The sequence below is a fragment of the Morus notabilis genome, unplaced genomic scaffold (genome assembly GCF_000414095.1).
Source record: "Morus notabilis unplaced genomic scaffold, ASM41409v2 Scaffold555, whole genome shotgun sequence".
NCBI lineage: Eukaryota > Viridiplantae > Streptophyta > Magnoliopsida > Rosales > Moraceae > Morus > Morus notabilis.
The window spans coordinates 293,463-312,291 of NW_010360709.1; the positions used below are offsets into that span (position 1 = coordinate 293,463).

An 18,829-nucleotide genomic window follows, 5' to 3' on the forward strand; every position below is an offset into this window, starting at 1 on the left:
ATTTCTCCCAAAATTTCTAGTAAATATCAGAGAAATTCTTTTACATCTAAAAATATTTTGGGACCTTAAAATTACGGAAACATCGGTAAAAATTTTTGAAATATCGGAAAAAATTTCAGTCATGTATGAAAGTGCGGAGGAGAATTATGTTTTTTTATAGGAAATATTTATTAAATCACGCCAACTTCAACTTCGCTGACTTAGCAGCCACAATATTTGTGTCCCGAGTCGGAGGATTTACAACCTTGCGTGGAGTGCTGGTTACATGGGCCCACATAATGAATTTATTTTGTTTATTCATTTTAATTTCTTAAAATAAAAAATGTTAAAGTGATAATTCGCGATTTATTAGCCTTTAAAACTCTCGGTTTTTATTTGTTCTCGGTATATGGTCCTTGCAAGCATTAAACCAACGTCAATTTATACTAACTCATTAACATTATAAACTAAGGAAATCATTTCAAAACGGGATATAGACTCCAATGGCCTGGCTTCTTGTAACGCCTTAACTCCTCATGGAGTCTACGTTGCCGGCTCCAACATAGTCGGGTATTATACTTGTTACTCATATGTACTATCTTCTATGAACACTTAGTGACCGTTAGAGATTTTTTTGCGTCCCCCTACACTTGAACCTAAAACCTTCCTCCTTATAAGATTCTTAAGTCAATTGTTTGTATCAATTGACCTTCAAGATCATTGGTACAAAAAATTAACCTCAAGATTAATTGGTAAAAGAAAATATAGCAAAGCAATGCCACAGGAGTTACAAGCAAATTAAAGAGAAGCCGATACTTAGTGGTTAGAGTGGGAAAAAATGCAAAAGAGAAGCCGATACTTAGTGGTTAGAGCGAGAAAAAATTGCATTTTTTTAATAAAAGTTTTAGAACTTTAAAGACTGTTTTGTTTAAGTTTATTATGTTGCCCCCTAATTTGTATAAAGCAGTCACTTAACCCACATGTAATTGAAAATGTGAAAATAAAATTCACATTTCGTGGACATAAATATTAAAGTTGCAACGTATAAAAAATTTAAGAGTTAATTTTGCGCCATTTTAAATTTTAGAAGGCAAAATGAGACTACCCTTATTCTTTAAGGGCCACATTTAAAACTAACCTTTAATTCCTAGATAAAATAAATCTGTTGTATGTAAGCTAGCATAGTATTATCTCATTGAAGAAAAAAAAAAGAACCATAATATATTCACAATTAGCACGTGAGATATGTATATATGCCAGCCTTCTAAAATTTTGTCTTGTCTCATGCAAATGAATAAATTAATTTCGTTGGTTGTGTGATTTTATTAGCACCAATGCTAATTTAAAGCCCGCAATAAAACAATTTAATATATAAAAAACAATATTCGTTAACAGTTTTTTTTATTTTTTTTATTTTTTTTTACTTTAACATTGTTTTCTATCAATTGTAATTTCACACGTTGGAGGTGTATAAATAGAGCACTTCACAGAACGCAATATCATGCAGATTTAAGAATGGCAACTCACCAAAGCCTTCTTTTCAATTTGCTGGTTGTGGCCTATTTGCTAACATGCAGTGAAGGAGTACAAGAACAACTAAGCAAGAATAGTTTTCCTCCCGGTTTCGCATTTGGAACAGCATCGAGTTCTTATCAGGTACGTTATCGAGATTTCGCAATCATATATTCTCCAGATTTTTCGCACGCTTACGAACATTTCCTATGTTTCATACCATTGCTAATATGTGTCATTGATGACATTCTTTTGTAACGTGCATGTTTAATTTGTTTCCTTTGTCAAAGTATGAAGGAGCAACAAGTATAAAATATGGCAGAACAGCCAGTATATGGGATACCTTCACGGCAGAATTTCCAGGTCTATACAATATTTGTTAAATTTTTATGATTATATTAAGGAAATGATGTTGTAGTACTAAGTTGATACTTAATTATATGATAGATCTTCTATAAACAGCACGAGTTTTTTTTTTATCAATATATATATATATATATATGCGTATATATAGAGGGACCTACAGAATCCATATGATAAATCTCAGTACAAAGTGAAAGTTTCGTAAAGGCTTAAACACGAAACGAATTCTTTCAATATTCAAGCAATATTATTGATACTATATTTTCAGGAACAAAATATTATTGGTAGCATGACTACCATTCTTTTTGCAATATTTCTTTTGGAAGGTTTCTCATATTCACTGTTATATTTCCCAAAATTTCATAGAAACAATTTACTACAATCTCCTGTGAAATGAGCTTCGGACTATTGTTTTATTCTTATTTTGGCCTTTTTTTAATGTTGTTTTCTGTTTTTTATTTTCAAGATGTTATGTCACAGTTTCTTTTATCTTATGTAATTTTAAAACTTTCTTATTAATAATATTCGAGTGATAGACTTGGTAAAGGAAAGATTTTTAGAGGGGTGTCTGTCTAGTTCGGATGTCTCACCGAATCTAGATACTAATTGTCTATTTTTCTCAGTTTATCAATATATATATATATATATATGTATGCATGTATACTACAATCTGAATAAAATAAATATTTTTATTGATAATTTTTCCAATTTCACCTAAATATTATTTTGATTTTTTTCAGAAATTTTTACGGCCAGAAAATATATAAATATATATATATATATATGTATACTACAATCTGACTAAAATAAATATTTTTATTGATAATTTGTCCAATTTCACCTAAATATTATTTTGATTTTTTGTTCAGAAATTTTTACAACCAGAAAATATTTTTGGACCTTGAAACTTAAATGAAGATATCAGTAAATATTGAGAATATTTTAGCCCATTGTCGCACTTATGAAGAAAAACTTAAGCCAGGAAAACACCCTAGATTATTATCATCAATAATTTGCTTTTTTTTCATATTTTACGATTTAACAAATTAGCTTTTTATATTTTTCATTATAGTTAATAACCTTTTAAATTTAATAAAGTGTTGCAAAGCACACTTAAATTGATGTTGACTTTTAGAATTCGGATGAAAATGCTAAGTTTAAGGACACCCAAAAGAATTTCGAGTGATGATAATGTACCGAATCTCAACTATATTTCCTCCTATTAACAGCCATCTATATATGAGTTTGGGGATTTGCAATATTTTATGAAATTGAAGGTGTAATCATTAAGTTGAATTCACTAAACTTAAGTTGAGGCGGCGAAAATACTAAAAATTCTATTTATATTTATTTCTGATAATATATAACAAATATATATAATATTGATTCCATTATTGTTTTTTTGCTTGAAAATTGATTCCATTATTTATTTCTCTATAAAATTGACAGAAAAAATAGCTGATGGCTCATCTGGAGAAGTTGCCAACGATTTCTACCATCGTTATAAGGTATTAAGTGTTTATTGTATAAACGTGTCCCAATTACGGCGACATCGGTTTTTTTTTTTTTCTTTTTTTCTCTCTTCTTATTGAAGAAATTGTACCAATACACAGATAGTACTCATGTGAACTGAGAGAAGGAATAACTATATCAGAAGATGGTACTCATATGCACATAGACATGACTAAGACAAAATTATAACAAAAAAAAAAAGCTTTCAATTTTAGTTTAAACCCAAAAATTAACGCAATATAAGTATTGTATTTACCCACTTTTCATTGAATTTAAAATGATACAATAAGAATGGAGACTTTGGTACAAGATTAGATAGTAAGTGGGTGTCAATCATCCTAATTGGGATATACTAATTACTTTTTATCAGTTTTTCCCTCTTGAAAATTATTTAAAAAAAAAATTTGATTGTATAATAAGAACTGTACAATGAGCATTGCTAAATCATTTTTACAAAATAGAGTTTTTATTTTATAATAAGACATGCATGTTGAAAGAAGTAGAGATGATCGTCTCTACTCCAAATCACATTTTTATTACAAGTGGGTTTTTTTTTTTAAGAAGAGATTAAATAATATAATATTTGTTACTTCATCATGCATCTTCATAGTAAAAATAGACAAAAAAAAAAAAAAAAAAAAAAAAAAAAAAAAAAGCATGGGCGAAGGTCGCATTGTAAAATACATTGATTTTGTTTCTTAGATACTAAATCTATTGATTATAAACTCATCGGTATAAATAAAATATTGTGATTTTTACAGGATGACATACCTGTGATGAAGGAGATCGGTTTTGACTCTTTTAGACTCTCATTTTCTTGGTCTAGAATATTACCAAGTAAGTCATTAGGTAGCTGATGATATAGTAAAATTTTAATTTCCTTTTTTGAACTTTGAACATACAATAAAATTGTAAGAAACCATTGATAACTCGTCTGTATATGTATATATAGAGATTTCTCCTTATAAAACTTGCGAATATTTCCACAAACTGAATCTTAATTTTGTTTATAGGAGGGACAATTAGTGGAGGAGTGAACTTTGATGGCATCAACTTCTATAACAACCTCATAGACGAACTCTTGCAAAATGGTTACGTTCCATTGACATCTATAGCATTTAAATTCACGACTTGTCAACATTCTCAATAGATGCAAGCCATTTAATTTCTTTTGCACATTTTTTCTAAATTTTTTTTGCTGATTTTGTAACGATTATGCAGGTATAGAGCCCGCCGTGACTTTGTTCCATTGGGATCTTCCACAAGTCCTTGAAGATAAATATGGTGGATTCTTAAATCCGAGCATTGTGTAAGACATACAATATTCATAGTACACATTTATGACTTTCTACACAGAAATAAACATACGTACGTACATATATATGCCTGTAATTTTCATCAAATATAATTCAATTTATTTATAATAGGGAGGATTATCACGATTATGCGAACCTGTGCTTCGCACTATATGGTGATAGAGTGAAACACTGGACCACTTTCAATGAGCCATACATTTTTTCAGCTCAAGGGTATGAGCGTGGTGTTATGGCACCAGGTCGTTGTTCTGATTATGCTGGAAATTGCCCATTTGGGGACTCGGCAACTGAACCTTATAAAGTAGTTCACCACATACTACTTGCACATGCGGATGCGGTAGACTTGTACAGGAAGAAATTCCAGGTTAGTCATGTTAATCTTAATTAAAAGAAAATAAAAAAAAAATGAAAGTTTCTCTGGTAGGATCCAAAAAATAAATTATCAATAATTTTCTACTTTTAGCTGTCATATATATATATATATATATCTCTCGTAGGATCCAAAAAATAAATTATCGGTAATTTTCTACTTTTAGTTGTCATATATATATATCAAAAATTGTCTATTCTATACTTTTTTCAATCTAACGTGACTTTAACTAGATTCAAATGTTAGAAATTAACCGTACTGGCTGGTGTCGGTAAGGAGAGTTTATCGGAGAAAGTCCCAAATAAATTACATGGTATTAATTAAGAATTATAAAGCCTATGCTCTTTGCTCCTTTCAGGTAACTCAAGAGGGAATCATAGGAATAGGGGATGTAAGTCATTGGATGGAACCAAAATTCCAAACGCCCGAAAGCCGCGATGCTGCTAAGAGAGCTCTTGACTTTATGATTGGATGGTAAGATTTCTCACGCATAATCATATTCTCTAGGCATCTTACGAGTACTGATGCTTACTTGAAAAATTATTGAAATTTCTACTCATTCTAGACCTAAAAATTGGGGATCGAGCACCGTTTCAGCTTAGGGCTAGTTCAGCCTGACCCAAAACAAATATTTTATAAAAACTATATATATTTCTAAAACAAAACCTTAATCCGGCCACGTCGGCCCATTTAGGATTTTATACATAAATCTTCGATCTTGTGTCTTCTATCATGAGTATTAGAATCTCACATTGGTTGAAGATATTAGCATGATCCACTTAATAAGGTAAGGGCAATCCTCTCCTAACAAATCGATTTTGTTAGGTTGAGTTAGGCCCAATATCCTTTGATTTCTGTAAAATGGTATCAGAGAAGATCCAGTTTTGCAATGTTGGGTCCCCCAATATCGACTTATTCGCAACGGTTTGGCATAGTCCACACTGTGCGTGAGGGGGCGTATTAGAATCTCACATTGACTGGAGATATTGGCATGATCCACTTAATAAGGTGAGGGTAATCCTCTCCTAACAAACCGGTTTTGTTAGGTTGAGTTAGGCCCAATATCTTTTGATTTCTGTAAAAATGAGTTACATGATACATGTATATTTTGATTATGTTTATTCAGGGTTTTTGATCCAGTAGTGTTTGGAGACTATCCAAAAACCATGCGATCTTTGGTTGGAAGTCGATTGCCTAACTTCACCGAAACCCAATCAGAACTTTTAAAAGGGTCATACGATTTCTTGGGTTTAAATTACTATACTGCAAGGTATGCCGATGATTCCAATGACGACGCAAGCAGTCGTCCTCCAAGGCCTGCAAATGATATGCGTGTTAATCTCACTTGTAAGCTCAACAATATTGACAAATACCTGATTTATGATTTATTAGCATTCTTTAATATTTTATAATATTTGTTGAAACAGTTGAAGGGAGCGATGGACGTCCTATTGGCCCACCGGTAATCTTATTCTCCCATTTGCTCTTATTTATTTATTTATTTATTTATTTTGGTTGATTCTTTTAAGCATACACACACACACACACACACACACACACATATATATATATATATATACACTTCTCATTCTACGTACTAAGAGAATCATTTCACAAATGCTGATCTAGACTCCAACATCCTGGCTTCTCATCTATCCAAAGGGATTTGAAGACTTGGTTTTGTACTTGAAAGATAAATACAATAATCCTCCTCTTTACATCCTTGAGAATGGTACGTAAGACAGATTTAAATGTATCTTTCTAGTAGTGATCCCTCTTGAATCCCCATATACATATATATATATATATATATATATATGTATGTATGTATGTATGTATGTATCTCACGTTAAAAGAAAGCAATGGCAATCTTATGAAACGAAACTTAAATATAGTCTTCGAAAACTATACCTATGCCATAAGTATATGTTTTCTTTTTATATCCTTTCTTTCAAAGAAACTCGTGAATTTATATCAGTTTGAATTTTTATCTTACTCTAATTTTATTTTGCTAGTATAATATAAACAAATTAATCCCTATGTTTTATCATTGTAGGAGTTGTGGACTCCCGTGATGATGATTGGTTGACCGAAGATCACGTGAGGATAAAATACTTTCAAGACCATCTGTTGCATCTGCTAAACGCTATAGAGTAAACTCTAATATTTGCTTTCAAATCAGTATTTAGGATTCGGTTTTTTTTTTTTTTTTAATCGCTTTTTCGGACATCAATAAAATTAAGTATCTTTAGCAAGAAAAACGACATCAACAACAACAATCATAATAAAGTATCAGAGATTTGCTTTCTCAAAAGTGGACATGCGCCTTTCGGTTTAAAAATTAATTTTTACTATTTGGTACATTTACTGCTTATTTAGACGGATAACTATAAAGTATAAAAAGAAGAACCTGCAGAAAAATCAATAACTATAAATTCAACTTTAATATATCCTATATTTGTTGCACCAGACGTGCACTGCCTTCATATATATATATATATATAATATTTATATGTGTGTTTTTCAACCATAGAACATGTTTAACTACTGAAAGGTGCTATTGTTTTTAACCATTAGATTTCCGATTTAGAGTTCTAGTAGTTTTGTGTCACATCTGCAGATTTTTAATGTGTAAATTCATAGATTAGACCATTAAAATTTCAATCTAATATATAGTTAAAACAACAATACCTATCAGTAGTTTAAAAACAAAAAAAGTCTTTCTGTAAAAGTTCTCATATATATATATATATATATATATATATATTATATAACCTGTTGCAAATTGGCTATGACAACATAATGCATAATGTATTTTTTTTTGTTACTAATCTATGCTTGTAAAGCTAAGATTGTTGAATAATGTTCCTTTGTATTGCACATTGTCGTAAAATATACTACAAATCTCTATCACATGAAAATATTCATTTGCATTTGTTTGATAGAAGCTTCAAGATGTACTGACCTACTGACCTAGTTGGGATGTCTTGTTTCTTGTTGATGCTAGTTTGCTTTTTATCGTCATTTATTAAAAAAAAAAAAAAAAAAAAGGAAATATACTACAAGTTAATAATGTTTTTACTTCAGGGCTGGAGCAGATGTGAGGGGATACTATGCTTGGACATTACAAGATTGTTTTGATTGGAATTCTGGTTTTACTAGTGAGTTTGGCCTCATCCATGTCGACCGTGAAAATAATTTGACGAGAACCAGAAAAAACGTTTCGAACTGGTTCCAGTATACCTTTTTTGGAAAATCAGAAAAAGTATTGGATCAGATTCAGCTGCCCACTTTGTTAGCATCCGCATAATTATTATGCTTTACGACTGCTAAGAAGAAAGACCTGAAAGTATTATAAGTAAAATAATAATCTATGCTACTTGCATTAAGTGAGTGAGAATAAAGGTCTTTGCATTGGAAATATGTATGTTCATAAAAATAAGTAGAAAAAAGTGTGTTGTGTAAGAAAGAGACTTAATGAAATAAAATATCTATGTTGTTTCCAGATATGATTATTTAAGTGGTATATTTTTTTCTTTTACTAAAGGTTTTGCTTTACCTACTTATGTTCCGAAGTTATTGTCATTATGATTTTTTTTTTTTGTCAAGAAATTCAGAGGAGAGAAACTAGCATATATAAATGAACACTAGTAAGCGAATCCTAATAATATTGGCACCCACAAAAGTTCTCGTCCCATACCGGGCACAAGTTCAATTTATAAAGGAAAAGAGAAACATATAAAATTAAATTAAAAAGAAAGAGTGAACTAGATAGCTAGTCAGAAGGACCATGCAAAAACAAGTTGAAAAGCGTTACAAATAAGGCATAAAGTTAAAAGGAAAAATATAGGCCGCTTTCAATTATTCGATTCGAGTTTCTAATTTCAATTTGTTACAGTGAAAAACTCTAAAAAAGTCACATTTAACTTTTTTTACTACAATAAAAAAACTCTCACAAAAAACTCAAATTAAAAAAAATCAAATAACTGAAAGAAGCCATAAACCTTCTATGGTTCTGGAATAATCCCACTTGAATAAGGAAATTAGATGACCCACAAATGAGAAAGTAATTGGGAAAGACCACGAGATCGGTCCAAAAGGTTGTGTTTAGTGACAGGTAAGGCTTATTGGTGGATCGGGATTCAATATTAGGATAATTAGGGAGACTATTATGTTCTCCATGTGCGGAGGGAATTCTGCCATTCTAAAAAAATAATAATCGTATTTCTAATGCTACGATGTTACATTACAATATCACTACAACAAATATCAATATCAGTAGCAGACTAAAAACACTATTAATCACTAGCAATAGCGTTTTTTAGAGCGTTAGAACAACAGACGCTATTATATGTCCTAAGAAAACATAACGTTTCAGGAGAGTTATAGAAAGCGCTATAGAATTGAAGTATTATAGCATTTAAGACAAGTTATTTTCATCCTCTTACAGCTCTTTAGCATGGCTACGATACAGATTAATAACTTTTTTTCCTCGTTACGTTCATATTGTTGTAACTTTTTAAAATTATTATTGATATCCTTTTGAATTCATTCAAATAAATGATAATTCCGAGATATGTGATATATCTAAATAGGAACATTCAAATTAAAACATAAAAACATTCAACATATCAATTGTTATCAGTATCTACCAAGTTGGCAATAAAATTACGTCTATAACATAATTCATACAATGTCTAAAACCTTAACGTTCAAAACAAGTAAAGAAAACAGAGAAGTCATATCCAAAACGTCTAAGTGCAATGGTGAAGTAAATCCTTCCATCTTGACAAAATGCTTCAACAAAAAAGTCATCTCCACCGTTTAACCTGTAAGAAAGTGATCCACGATCAAAACAATAATCAAACTCAACTAAAACTTCCACCATTTAACCTGTAATTAAAGCAAGAACTAGTTACACCATTCACAACTACATAGCCACATCCACATATGTTTTGCAGTGAATTAGAGAAAACATGGCTTCAATGATGCACTAGGTAAAAATTTAATGTCAAACTTATAAGACAGAGTATCTTACATATATTGTTATGTAGATCGAGAGATCGTACAAAGTAATCATAGGAGAGAAGGTGAAAGTTAGAGACCTTTTGCAATAATACAAAGTAATCAAAGGTAGTGTTTGCAACTTTATAATCAAAGCTTCCATTGATAAACATCATACAACTAAACAGCAGAACAACTTTTACTATAAAGGCAGAAACTTGTGAGCAAGAGCACTTGAGTTTCCCAAGACATTAACAAGTGCCTACAAGTAAACTCATATTTCATCTTCATTGCCAAGTAATAACACAATTAAAATTCTAATGTCCAAAGTAGGAATACTAACCTTTGAGAAGCTACGTCAAAATCTTTGAGAAACTACACTAAAGATTATAGATTCTTCACGGCTACACCTTAAGACAAGGCACCGCGACACTAATTTAAACATGTGTGGCAAAATAAGCAAATGTTAGCACTTATCACTAAATAAACCATTCACAAATTAAAGCTACAAAGAATTTCATTAATCAAAGGAAGAACTTCATTATCACAACAAAGGATTTAGCAAGGGACCCAATTAACTAAAAGAATCCAAAAGTACATGAGCAAAGAGTAGTCCTTTAAATCTGGTTTGAGTTTGACTTTCTCCCAAATTTCCAAGCTATCTTAAAATTCTATTTATCCGGAATTGGAGAGATGCTAAAATAGAGAATAAAAGAGAAAGGAAACACAATTAATGAGTTATCAATCTTAGGTACATCTTCCTCAGAACTTAGGAGTAATCAATTACTCTTAAAATAAAGCAAACTGAAACAACTAATAAGGTAAATTCTTACCAGTTTATAGTACTTGAACTCAAAGAAGTCCCAATAGTTTTTCTACTGTCAAAAAAATATAAAAAAAAAAAGCACTACAAGGGAAGAAAAAAAAAAAAAACTTCATATCCATCATATATCTACCTAAGTAGCTTTTTTTAGGTTGAATCAATATCTAATAACACAGCTAACTATTTGAATTCCCAAAATCCATAGAGGTAATTTACAAACACTAACCTTATGACTTGTTAGACTGAGGTATATGAATGAAAATGAATCACAAATGAGAAAGTAATTGGGAAAGACCACGAGATCGGTCCAAAAGGTTGTGTTTAGTGACAGGTAAGGCTTATTGGTGGATCGGGATTCAATATTAGGATAATTAGGGGGACTATTATGTTCTTCATGTACGGAGAGAATTCTGCCATTCCAAAAAAATAATTGAGGTTAAACCATTCCCGTAATACAATATAAACATGTTAAATGATTTTATTATATTAAAATTTAGATTAAATTAAAAAATAATAAAGTTGAATAATTTATACCAACAGGCGCTGTTGAATTTCTCTCTTATGCTGGATGTCCACATCCTTCTAGGCATCGTGGAAAGGCTTACAGACATCCCTAATATGGATTCCAATGGCACTATCAAACCAGGTGTCGTAGTTTCCATTAGGTATTAGCGACGACATGTCGTCGCTAATATGCCGTTCCATTTTAGCGACGACATGTCATCGTAATTATATAAATTTTGTGTAACGACATGTTGTCGTAAATATTGAATGCGATGACAAGTCGTTTAAAATTTTTTTTTTCTTGTCGTCGCTAATACTGTAATTTTAGCAACGATAAATGTCGTCGCTAATAACCCTTTTTATTGTAGTGAATAGAGAAAATTCTATTTTTCATATTAAGCAGTTTGAGGTAAGTAGATCTTCTACTGCATCACTTAAATAGTAATATGTTTTAAAGGGAGTTTACAGTTTATATATATGTTAATATTGATGTGCTTATATCAAATTTTAAAAGTATTTTATTAGTATGATGTGAACTCTTGTGTTTGTTGTGAACCAACTGAAATATGATAATGGTCAAATCTTTGAAGAATGAGATATTTCAAGATAGGGGACAAGTGAAATGAAAGTTAATAATACAAGACTAACGTTATACAAGAGGGTCCCAATGTAGAAATTAAAGAGATTATTTTAAAAATAGAAATTACTTATAAATTCCTTACTGAACGCAAGGCCATATAGTTCTTATGATACAGGTAAACTAAATATGAAATAAAAGTTTTAGTTAATTGAGTGAAAATGATCGAAGGTTTAATGATGAGTTTAGAGAGCTTATGAATTGAAATTGTAATTTTAAGAATGTGGTTTGAGGATTGTTTAAGTAGTAGACATTAATTTTACATTATGCAATACTATTTTATTTTAAGTGAACGTTTTGGCGGAGTTTTTAGCTGTTAGTTTGAGAGGGCCGTTATATTGCGCCATACTGGGGACGTTCCGCAGCTTTCTCTCCACGGCGGGAAAGTTCCGTTCCATGTCGGAAGCGCTCCGCTCTATTGACTTAATATTTCCTTCGCGTTCCACATCTTCATGTTCCTGCTTATGGGACGGGTCTTGAGCATCTAACTTTGGCAGATAAATCTACTTCATTGTTGGCTCAATTTACAGCGTCCTTTGGAACTCAATCGTTTTCTCCTAGTGTTTGACTTATTGTGACGACAGTTTGAACAGAATTCCGACAAATTTGATCCGAACGGATTGGTGCTCCCACTCCCCTGGCAATTTCGAACAGCTTATGGGGATCCCATGCCAAGTCGTAGAAGCGGACCCATAGATATGAGAAAAGTGCATAATTTATTAAGATTGTATGAGTCTGATTTTTTATCCCTATTAGTATCCTTTCGTTTGTATAATTATTTAACTAAAAAAGGTATTAATAAAAAAAGTAAAAAATATAAATCTGGACCCGTGCATTTTTAAAGGGCATTTATCATCTTTCTCTTTGTAGATTTCTACTTGAAAGGATTAAAGTCCGGGCTCCATTCAGCGTATGGTTAATAGGATAAAAACTGGCCGACTATAACCTGTTCTTTCCCATCATTGTAGGGAAATTAAGTCCCCGTTTCAAATTTTATTGATTTAACCTTTTTTATTTGAACAAAAAAATTTGAACTGTTTGATTTAAATTGTAGTTTAAATTGACGTTTTGATATGCAGTTAAAATTTTAATTTAAATAGAGAATCTTAACCGTAAGTGGCAACGGGAGGTCGGAAAGTAGAGAAAGTCAACAGAAGAAGGCAAAAAAAAAAAAAAAAAAAAAAAAAACACGCAGACTCTAAGTACATACTCATAGTTTTCAAAAGTGTTTTTTTTTTCCCTTTTAAGGCACTTACTAAGTTTTATTTAAATAGAAAACAAAAACAGAAGTACAACGTTTTTTTGTTTTTTTTAAATATTGGTAATCGAATGAAAGAAAAGAGAAGCATAAAACCAGAGGGAGAAAAGTAATAGTAGGCCCGAGAAAAAGACTTTCTATTAAAAAGATTGATTATTTTAAATCTTTTTAATGACTTGGAAGTTTAATGAAGTTCACAACTTTTTTTTTTTTTTTTTTAAATTTGATGTCTTATTTGTAAAACTTTTCAACTTGTTTTTGTATTTCCCTTCTTACCAGTTCACTCCTTCTTTTTTATTTAATTTATTTTATGTTATATTCTTCTTAATAAATAGCGAGTACCCGCAGGAATAGGAAGAGAATTTTAGTGGGTGCTAATTTATTAAAACTCGTTGAGGTTCATTTTATCCTATTTTTCTTCTCTTTGTTTGCTGAAAAGAAAATGAATGATGATAATAGCTTCGGCACACATTAAAAGTAGGTAAAGCAAAATCTCTAGAGAAACCTTTTTTTTTTTTTTTTTTTTTTTGCTAAATTAGTGGTAGAATTAATATGCTTAAATAAACTTATAGGTTGATAACAGAATAGATATTTTATTTCATCAAGTCTCTTTCTCACACAATACACATATAATTTCCAATACAAAGACCTTTATTCTTACTCACTTGCTGAACTAGGTAGCAGTGATTATTATTTTACTTACAATACTCTCATGATCAGATCTTTTGTCTCAGTAGTCTTTATATATATATATATATATATATTTATAGATATATATATATATATATATAGCACATTCTACATATGGAGTTATGCAGAAGCCAACAAAGTGGGCTGCTGATCCAGTATTAGTGCTTGCGATTTTCCGAAAAAAGTGTGCTCGAACCAGTCTGCAGCTCCTTTCCTGGTTCTCGTTAAATTATTGTCACGGTCGATATGGACGAGGCCAAACTTACTGGTAAAACCAGAATTCCATTCAAAAACATCTTGAAATGTCCAAGCATAGTATCCTCTCACGTCTGCCCCAGCCCTGCAGCCAAAATATTAGTTATTGTGTTATTGTATTAGTTTTCACATGTTAATATCAAATAAAAATAATGAACATTCAACATTCTCCGCTTTAACACCAAAGATGATTAGTAATTAACCAAACAATACAAGTATGTGCGTGTGTGTGTGTATATATATATATATATATATGACATTATGTTGGCACATATAGCCAAAGTGAAACAGACTAGGAGTTCCAGTTTGTAATATATATGGTGGGCTTCAGCAATTTCTCAAAGTGACAAAGGATGTTGGGGACAGATGACACCAACAATGTTTTTTTTATTTTTTGAGACTATATATATATTTATACATTCTAATATATATATATATATATGAGAGTTTACAATATTATATTCCAATCGTGGTGTAATATCCTAGTTTCATTAAATGTCATAAATATTTTTATTTAATTTTTTAATTTTTTACAACCGCGCAGCTAAATATCTTACAACTAAAATAATAATACTGTAAAAATTAAAGTAACTATTAAAATAAAACCATATATATATGTGTATATATAAATATATATATATATATATATAGCTAGTGCACATAGCAATTAGAGTGTATTGTACTTCAAATATGTGACAAAAAGTGTCTAAATAAATATTGATGAATATTGGTCTATATAACCAGTGAACCGACTAAATAGAGTGTCTAAATAATACTTCATGGATGATGTACTTTATTATTATTATAAGTACAGTTGCTGAGGTCATTTTGTTGCTAAATATTCTTAATTATGTATGAAAAAGAAAGTACTGATTAAAAAAAAACACAGAGAGAAATCCTAAATACTTATTGAATGCAAATATATATTGGAGTTTACTTTATAGCGTTTAGCAAATGCGACAGATGGTCATGATGGTACTTTATCCTCACGCGATCATCAACCAACCAATCATTTGGAATGAAAGTGTCAAGAATACCCCTTTTAACATCAGGGGTGTCGACAACTCCTGCAATGATAAATCTATATGTTAGGTAAAAATTTGTTAAAATAAAATTAGAGTAAGATAGAAATTTAAACTCATTAATCATATAAATTCACGAAAAACACATATACTTGTGGAATGCATACGTTTTTCAAAATGACTATTTTTTTTAGGTTTTGTTATTTATAAACCGTGCACTACCAAAAAGTTACTAATTAATTTGTTATACGTTCGCATACGTTTGCACTTGCATATTCTTTACTTTTTACATCTTTATCTTTTATATATTTATTTTCCTAATCCTATGTTGTTTCCCAAAAAAAAAAAGGATATGTCTTACCATTCTCAGTGATGTAAAGAGGAGGATTGTTGTATTTCTCTTTCAAGTACAAAACCAAGTCTTCAATTCCCTTTGGATAGATGAGAAGCCAGGATGTTGGAGTCTGCATCAGTGTTTTTGAAATGATTTTTTTTAGTATGTAGAATGATAAATATATAAAAATTTAATAAATTAGATAAATATTGGTTTGCAATTCAATCCTTAAAAAAAAAAAAATCACCCAAAAAAAGGAGAAAATGAGAGAATAAGATTACCTGTGGGCCAATAGGACGTCCATCGCTCCCCTCAACTGTTTCAACAAATATTATCAATATTAAAGAATGCTGACAAATCATAACTCAAGTATTTTTTAATACTGTTTAGCTTACTTGTGAGATTAACATGCATATCATTTGCAGGCCTTGGATTGTGACTGCTTACGTTGTCATTGGAATCATCTGCATATCTTGCAGTATAGTAATTTAAACCTAAGAAATCGTATGACCCTTTTAAAAGTTCTGATTGAGCGTCGGTAAACTTAGGCAATCGATGTCCAACTAATGATCTCATGATTTTTGAGTAGTCTCCAAACACTATGGGATCAAAAACCCTGAATAAACATTATTTTTCAAGTAAGCATTATTTTCCGAAATATGTCTAGTGAATAGGATTATATGTTAGATTTCTTACCATCCATGCATAAAGTCAAGAGCTCTCTTGGCAGCCTTGCGGCTTTCAAGTGTTTGGAATTTCGGTTCCGCCCATTGACTTGTTTCCACTAATCCTATAATTCCGTTTTGAGTTGGCTGAAAGGAATAAAGAAAACGTAATGTTCTATTAGTTCTTCATTAATACCGTGTATTTTATTTTGTTTTCTTTTAAGTATTAAACAATGTATCATATATGTTGTTGGTTCACAAATAGATTAACATGACTAATTAACCTGAAATTTCTTCCGATACAAGTCTACCACATCCGCATGTGCAAGAAGTATGTGATGAACTACTTTATAAGGTTCGGTTCCCGAGTCCCCATTTGGACAATTTCCAGCATAATCAGAACAACGACCTGGTGCCATAACACCACTCTCATACCCTTGAGTTGAAAAAATGTATGGCTCATTGAAAGTGGTCCAGTGTTTCACTCTATCACCATATTGTGCGAAGCACAGATTCGCATAATCGTGATAATCCTCCCTATTATAAATAAATTGAATTATATGAGATGCAAATTATAGGCATATATATGAATGTATGTTTCTTTCAGTGTACAAAGTCATAAATGTGTCCTATGAATATATATTGAATGTCTTACACAATATCCGGGCTTAAAAATCCACGATATTTATCTTCAAGAGCTTGTGGAAGATCCCAATGGAACAAAGTCACAATAGGTTTTATACCTGCATAATATATTAATGTGCAGAAGGAAATTAAACAGCTTGAATATTAAGAATGTTGACAAATCGTTTAAATGCTATAATAGATGTCAATGGAACGTAACCATTTTGCAAGAGATCGTCTATGAGATTGTTATAGAAGTTGATTCCATCAAAGTTCACTCCTCCACTTATTGTCCCTCCTATAAACAAAATTAAGATTCAGTTTGTGGAAATATCAGCAATTATAATTTGGAGAATAGTGTGTATATATATGTGTGTGTATATGTATAATACATATATATATATATATATATATATTGGTTTCACTGTATTGCCCATTGTCAGATAATTACTTACTTGGTAATATTCTAGACCAAGAAATGGAGAGTCTAAAGGACTCGAAACCGAGCTGCTTTATCATGCGGATGTCATCCTGTAAAAATTGCAATCATATTATTTATATCGATGACTTTCGGATTTACTACCTAAGAAAGGAAATCAATGGTTTTTCCAATGGGACACCGATGATTTTTTATTTTTGTTTAATTTTTGCGACGAAGATATTTGATGAAGTAACAAATATTATGTTCGTTAATCTTTTAATATATATTAAAAAAAACACTAGTATTAAGAACGTGAGTTGGAGTAGAGACGATCATCTCTATACTTCGTTTAACATGCATGTCTTATTATATAATCTGACCACTATTTTGTAAAATAAGATTTAGCAAATGTTCAATATTATACATGTCTTAATAAACAATTATCCTTTTTTTAAAATAATTTACAAGATGGAAAAACTAATATAAAAACTAACTAGCACATCCCAATTAAATTGAATCTACTAGCAATCTGATCTTGTACCTAAGTCTCTACTGTTATTAAATTACTGTTATTAAATTTTTGCTTTAAATTCGAAGACAAGAAAGGTAAATTTTTACAAGATGGACAAATTCGGTTTTTACTTTAAATTTGTCTTAGTCATTTATATGTGCATGTCTTCAATAAAAAGAGTAAAATCAAATAAAGCGTTGGTATTCGTATGTTTGTTATACAGTAAACATTTCATACCTTGTACCGATGGTAGAAATCATTGGCAACTTCTCCAGATGAGCCATCAGGTATTTTTTCTGTCAAGTTTTTAGAGAAATAAATAATGAAATCAATTTTATGTATGTTTGTCATATCTTATAATTATAAATATAATAAAAACAACGTTGATATTCTGCAGACCTGGATGTTCCTTCGTGAACGTATCCCAAATACTCGGTTCTTTGCCGTATTCTTCACTTGCTGCTCCTTCATACTTCGACAAGAAAAATCAAATAATACATTAATTAAAACAGAAAAATGAGTAACACGTATATAACATAACAATTATTTATATGAAATGTTCATAATTAATAAGCAAAATCTTGATATTGATTTGTTAAGGTCGATTTGGCCAGTTAATAATAGTTTGCAAGTTTCTATATATATATATCTTGATCATCTACCTGATAAGCACTCGATGCTGTCCCAAATATGAAATCGGGTGGAAAACATGACCTATTCAGTGATAAACATTCCTCGTTTAGTTGATCTTGAACACCTTTGCTGCATGTGAGCAAGTAGGCCACAATCACCAGATTGAAAAGAACAATTAAGTGAGTTCTCATTTTTAACTCTCAACGTATGGTACTCTTACGAATTCGAAGTGGTCTATTTATACACCAACAAATACAAGTAAGGGACATATAGGCAAATAACCCCTTTTCAAGGATTTAAAAAAAAAAAAATGGCAGTTTTTCTAAATAAAAATAACCGAAGTTTTGTAAAATTAGTAAAATGGCAATTTTTTTTATTAACTTAGTAGTTAATCAC

The 18,829-nt window shown here is 30.7% G+C and overlaps 2 protein-coding genes across 2 annotated transcripts; one reads left to right on the forward strand and one right to left on the reverse strand.

Annotated features, from left to right (window-relative positions):
* The first annotated feature begins 1,488 nt into the window (after positions 1 to 1,488).
* On the forward strand, positions 1,489 to 8,555 carry LOC112091394 (beta-glucosidase 17-like). The gene is made up of 13 exons (XM_024164929.1): positions 1,489 to 1,635; positions 1,782 to 1,854; positions 3,304 to 3,362; positions 4,128 to 4,203; positions 4,380 to 4,457; positions 4,588 to 4,675; positions 4,794 to 5,046; positions 5,411 to 5,526; positions 6,179 to 6,399; positions 6,480 to 6,514; positions 6,682 to 6,784; positions 7,109 to 7,205; positions 8,140 to 8,555. Exons 1-13 carry the CDS (start codon positions 1,495 to 1,497, stop codon positions 8,360 to 8,362), a joined length of 1,563 nt encoding a protein of 520 aa, XP_024020697.1. The 5' UTR covers positions 1,489 to 1,494; the 3' UTR covers positions 8,363 to 8,555.
* A 5,533-nt stretch (positions 8,556 to 14,088) lies between these two features.
* On the reverse strand, positions 14,089 to 18,624 carry LOC21412116 (beta-glucosidase 17). Its single transcript, XM_024164933.1, has 13 exons — positions 18,463 to 18,624; positions 18,200 to 18,272; positions 18,038 to 18,096; positions 17,324 to 17,399; positions 17,089 to 17,166; positions 16,900 to 16,987; positions 16,529 to 16,781; positions 16,276 to 16,391; positions 15,975 to 16,195; positions 15,861 to 15,895; positions 15,607 to 15,709; positions 15,161 to 15,290; positions 14,089 to 14,308 (listed from the first exon to the last, which is right to left on the reverse strand). Exons 1-13 carry the CDS (start codon positions 18,622 to 18,624, stop codon positions 14,089 to 14,091), a joined length of 1,614 nt encoding a protein of 537 aa, XP_024020701.1.
* Positions 18,625 to 18,829: the final 205 nt, after the last annotated feature.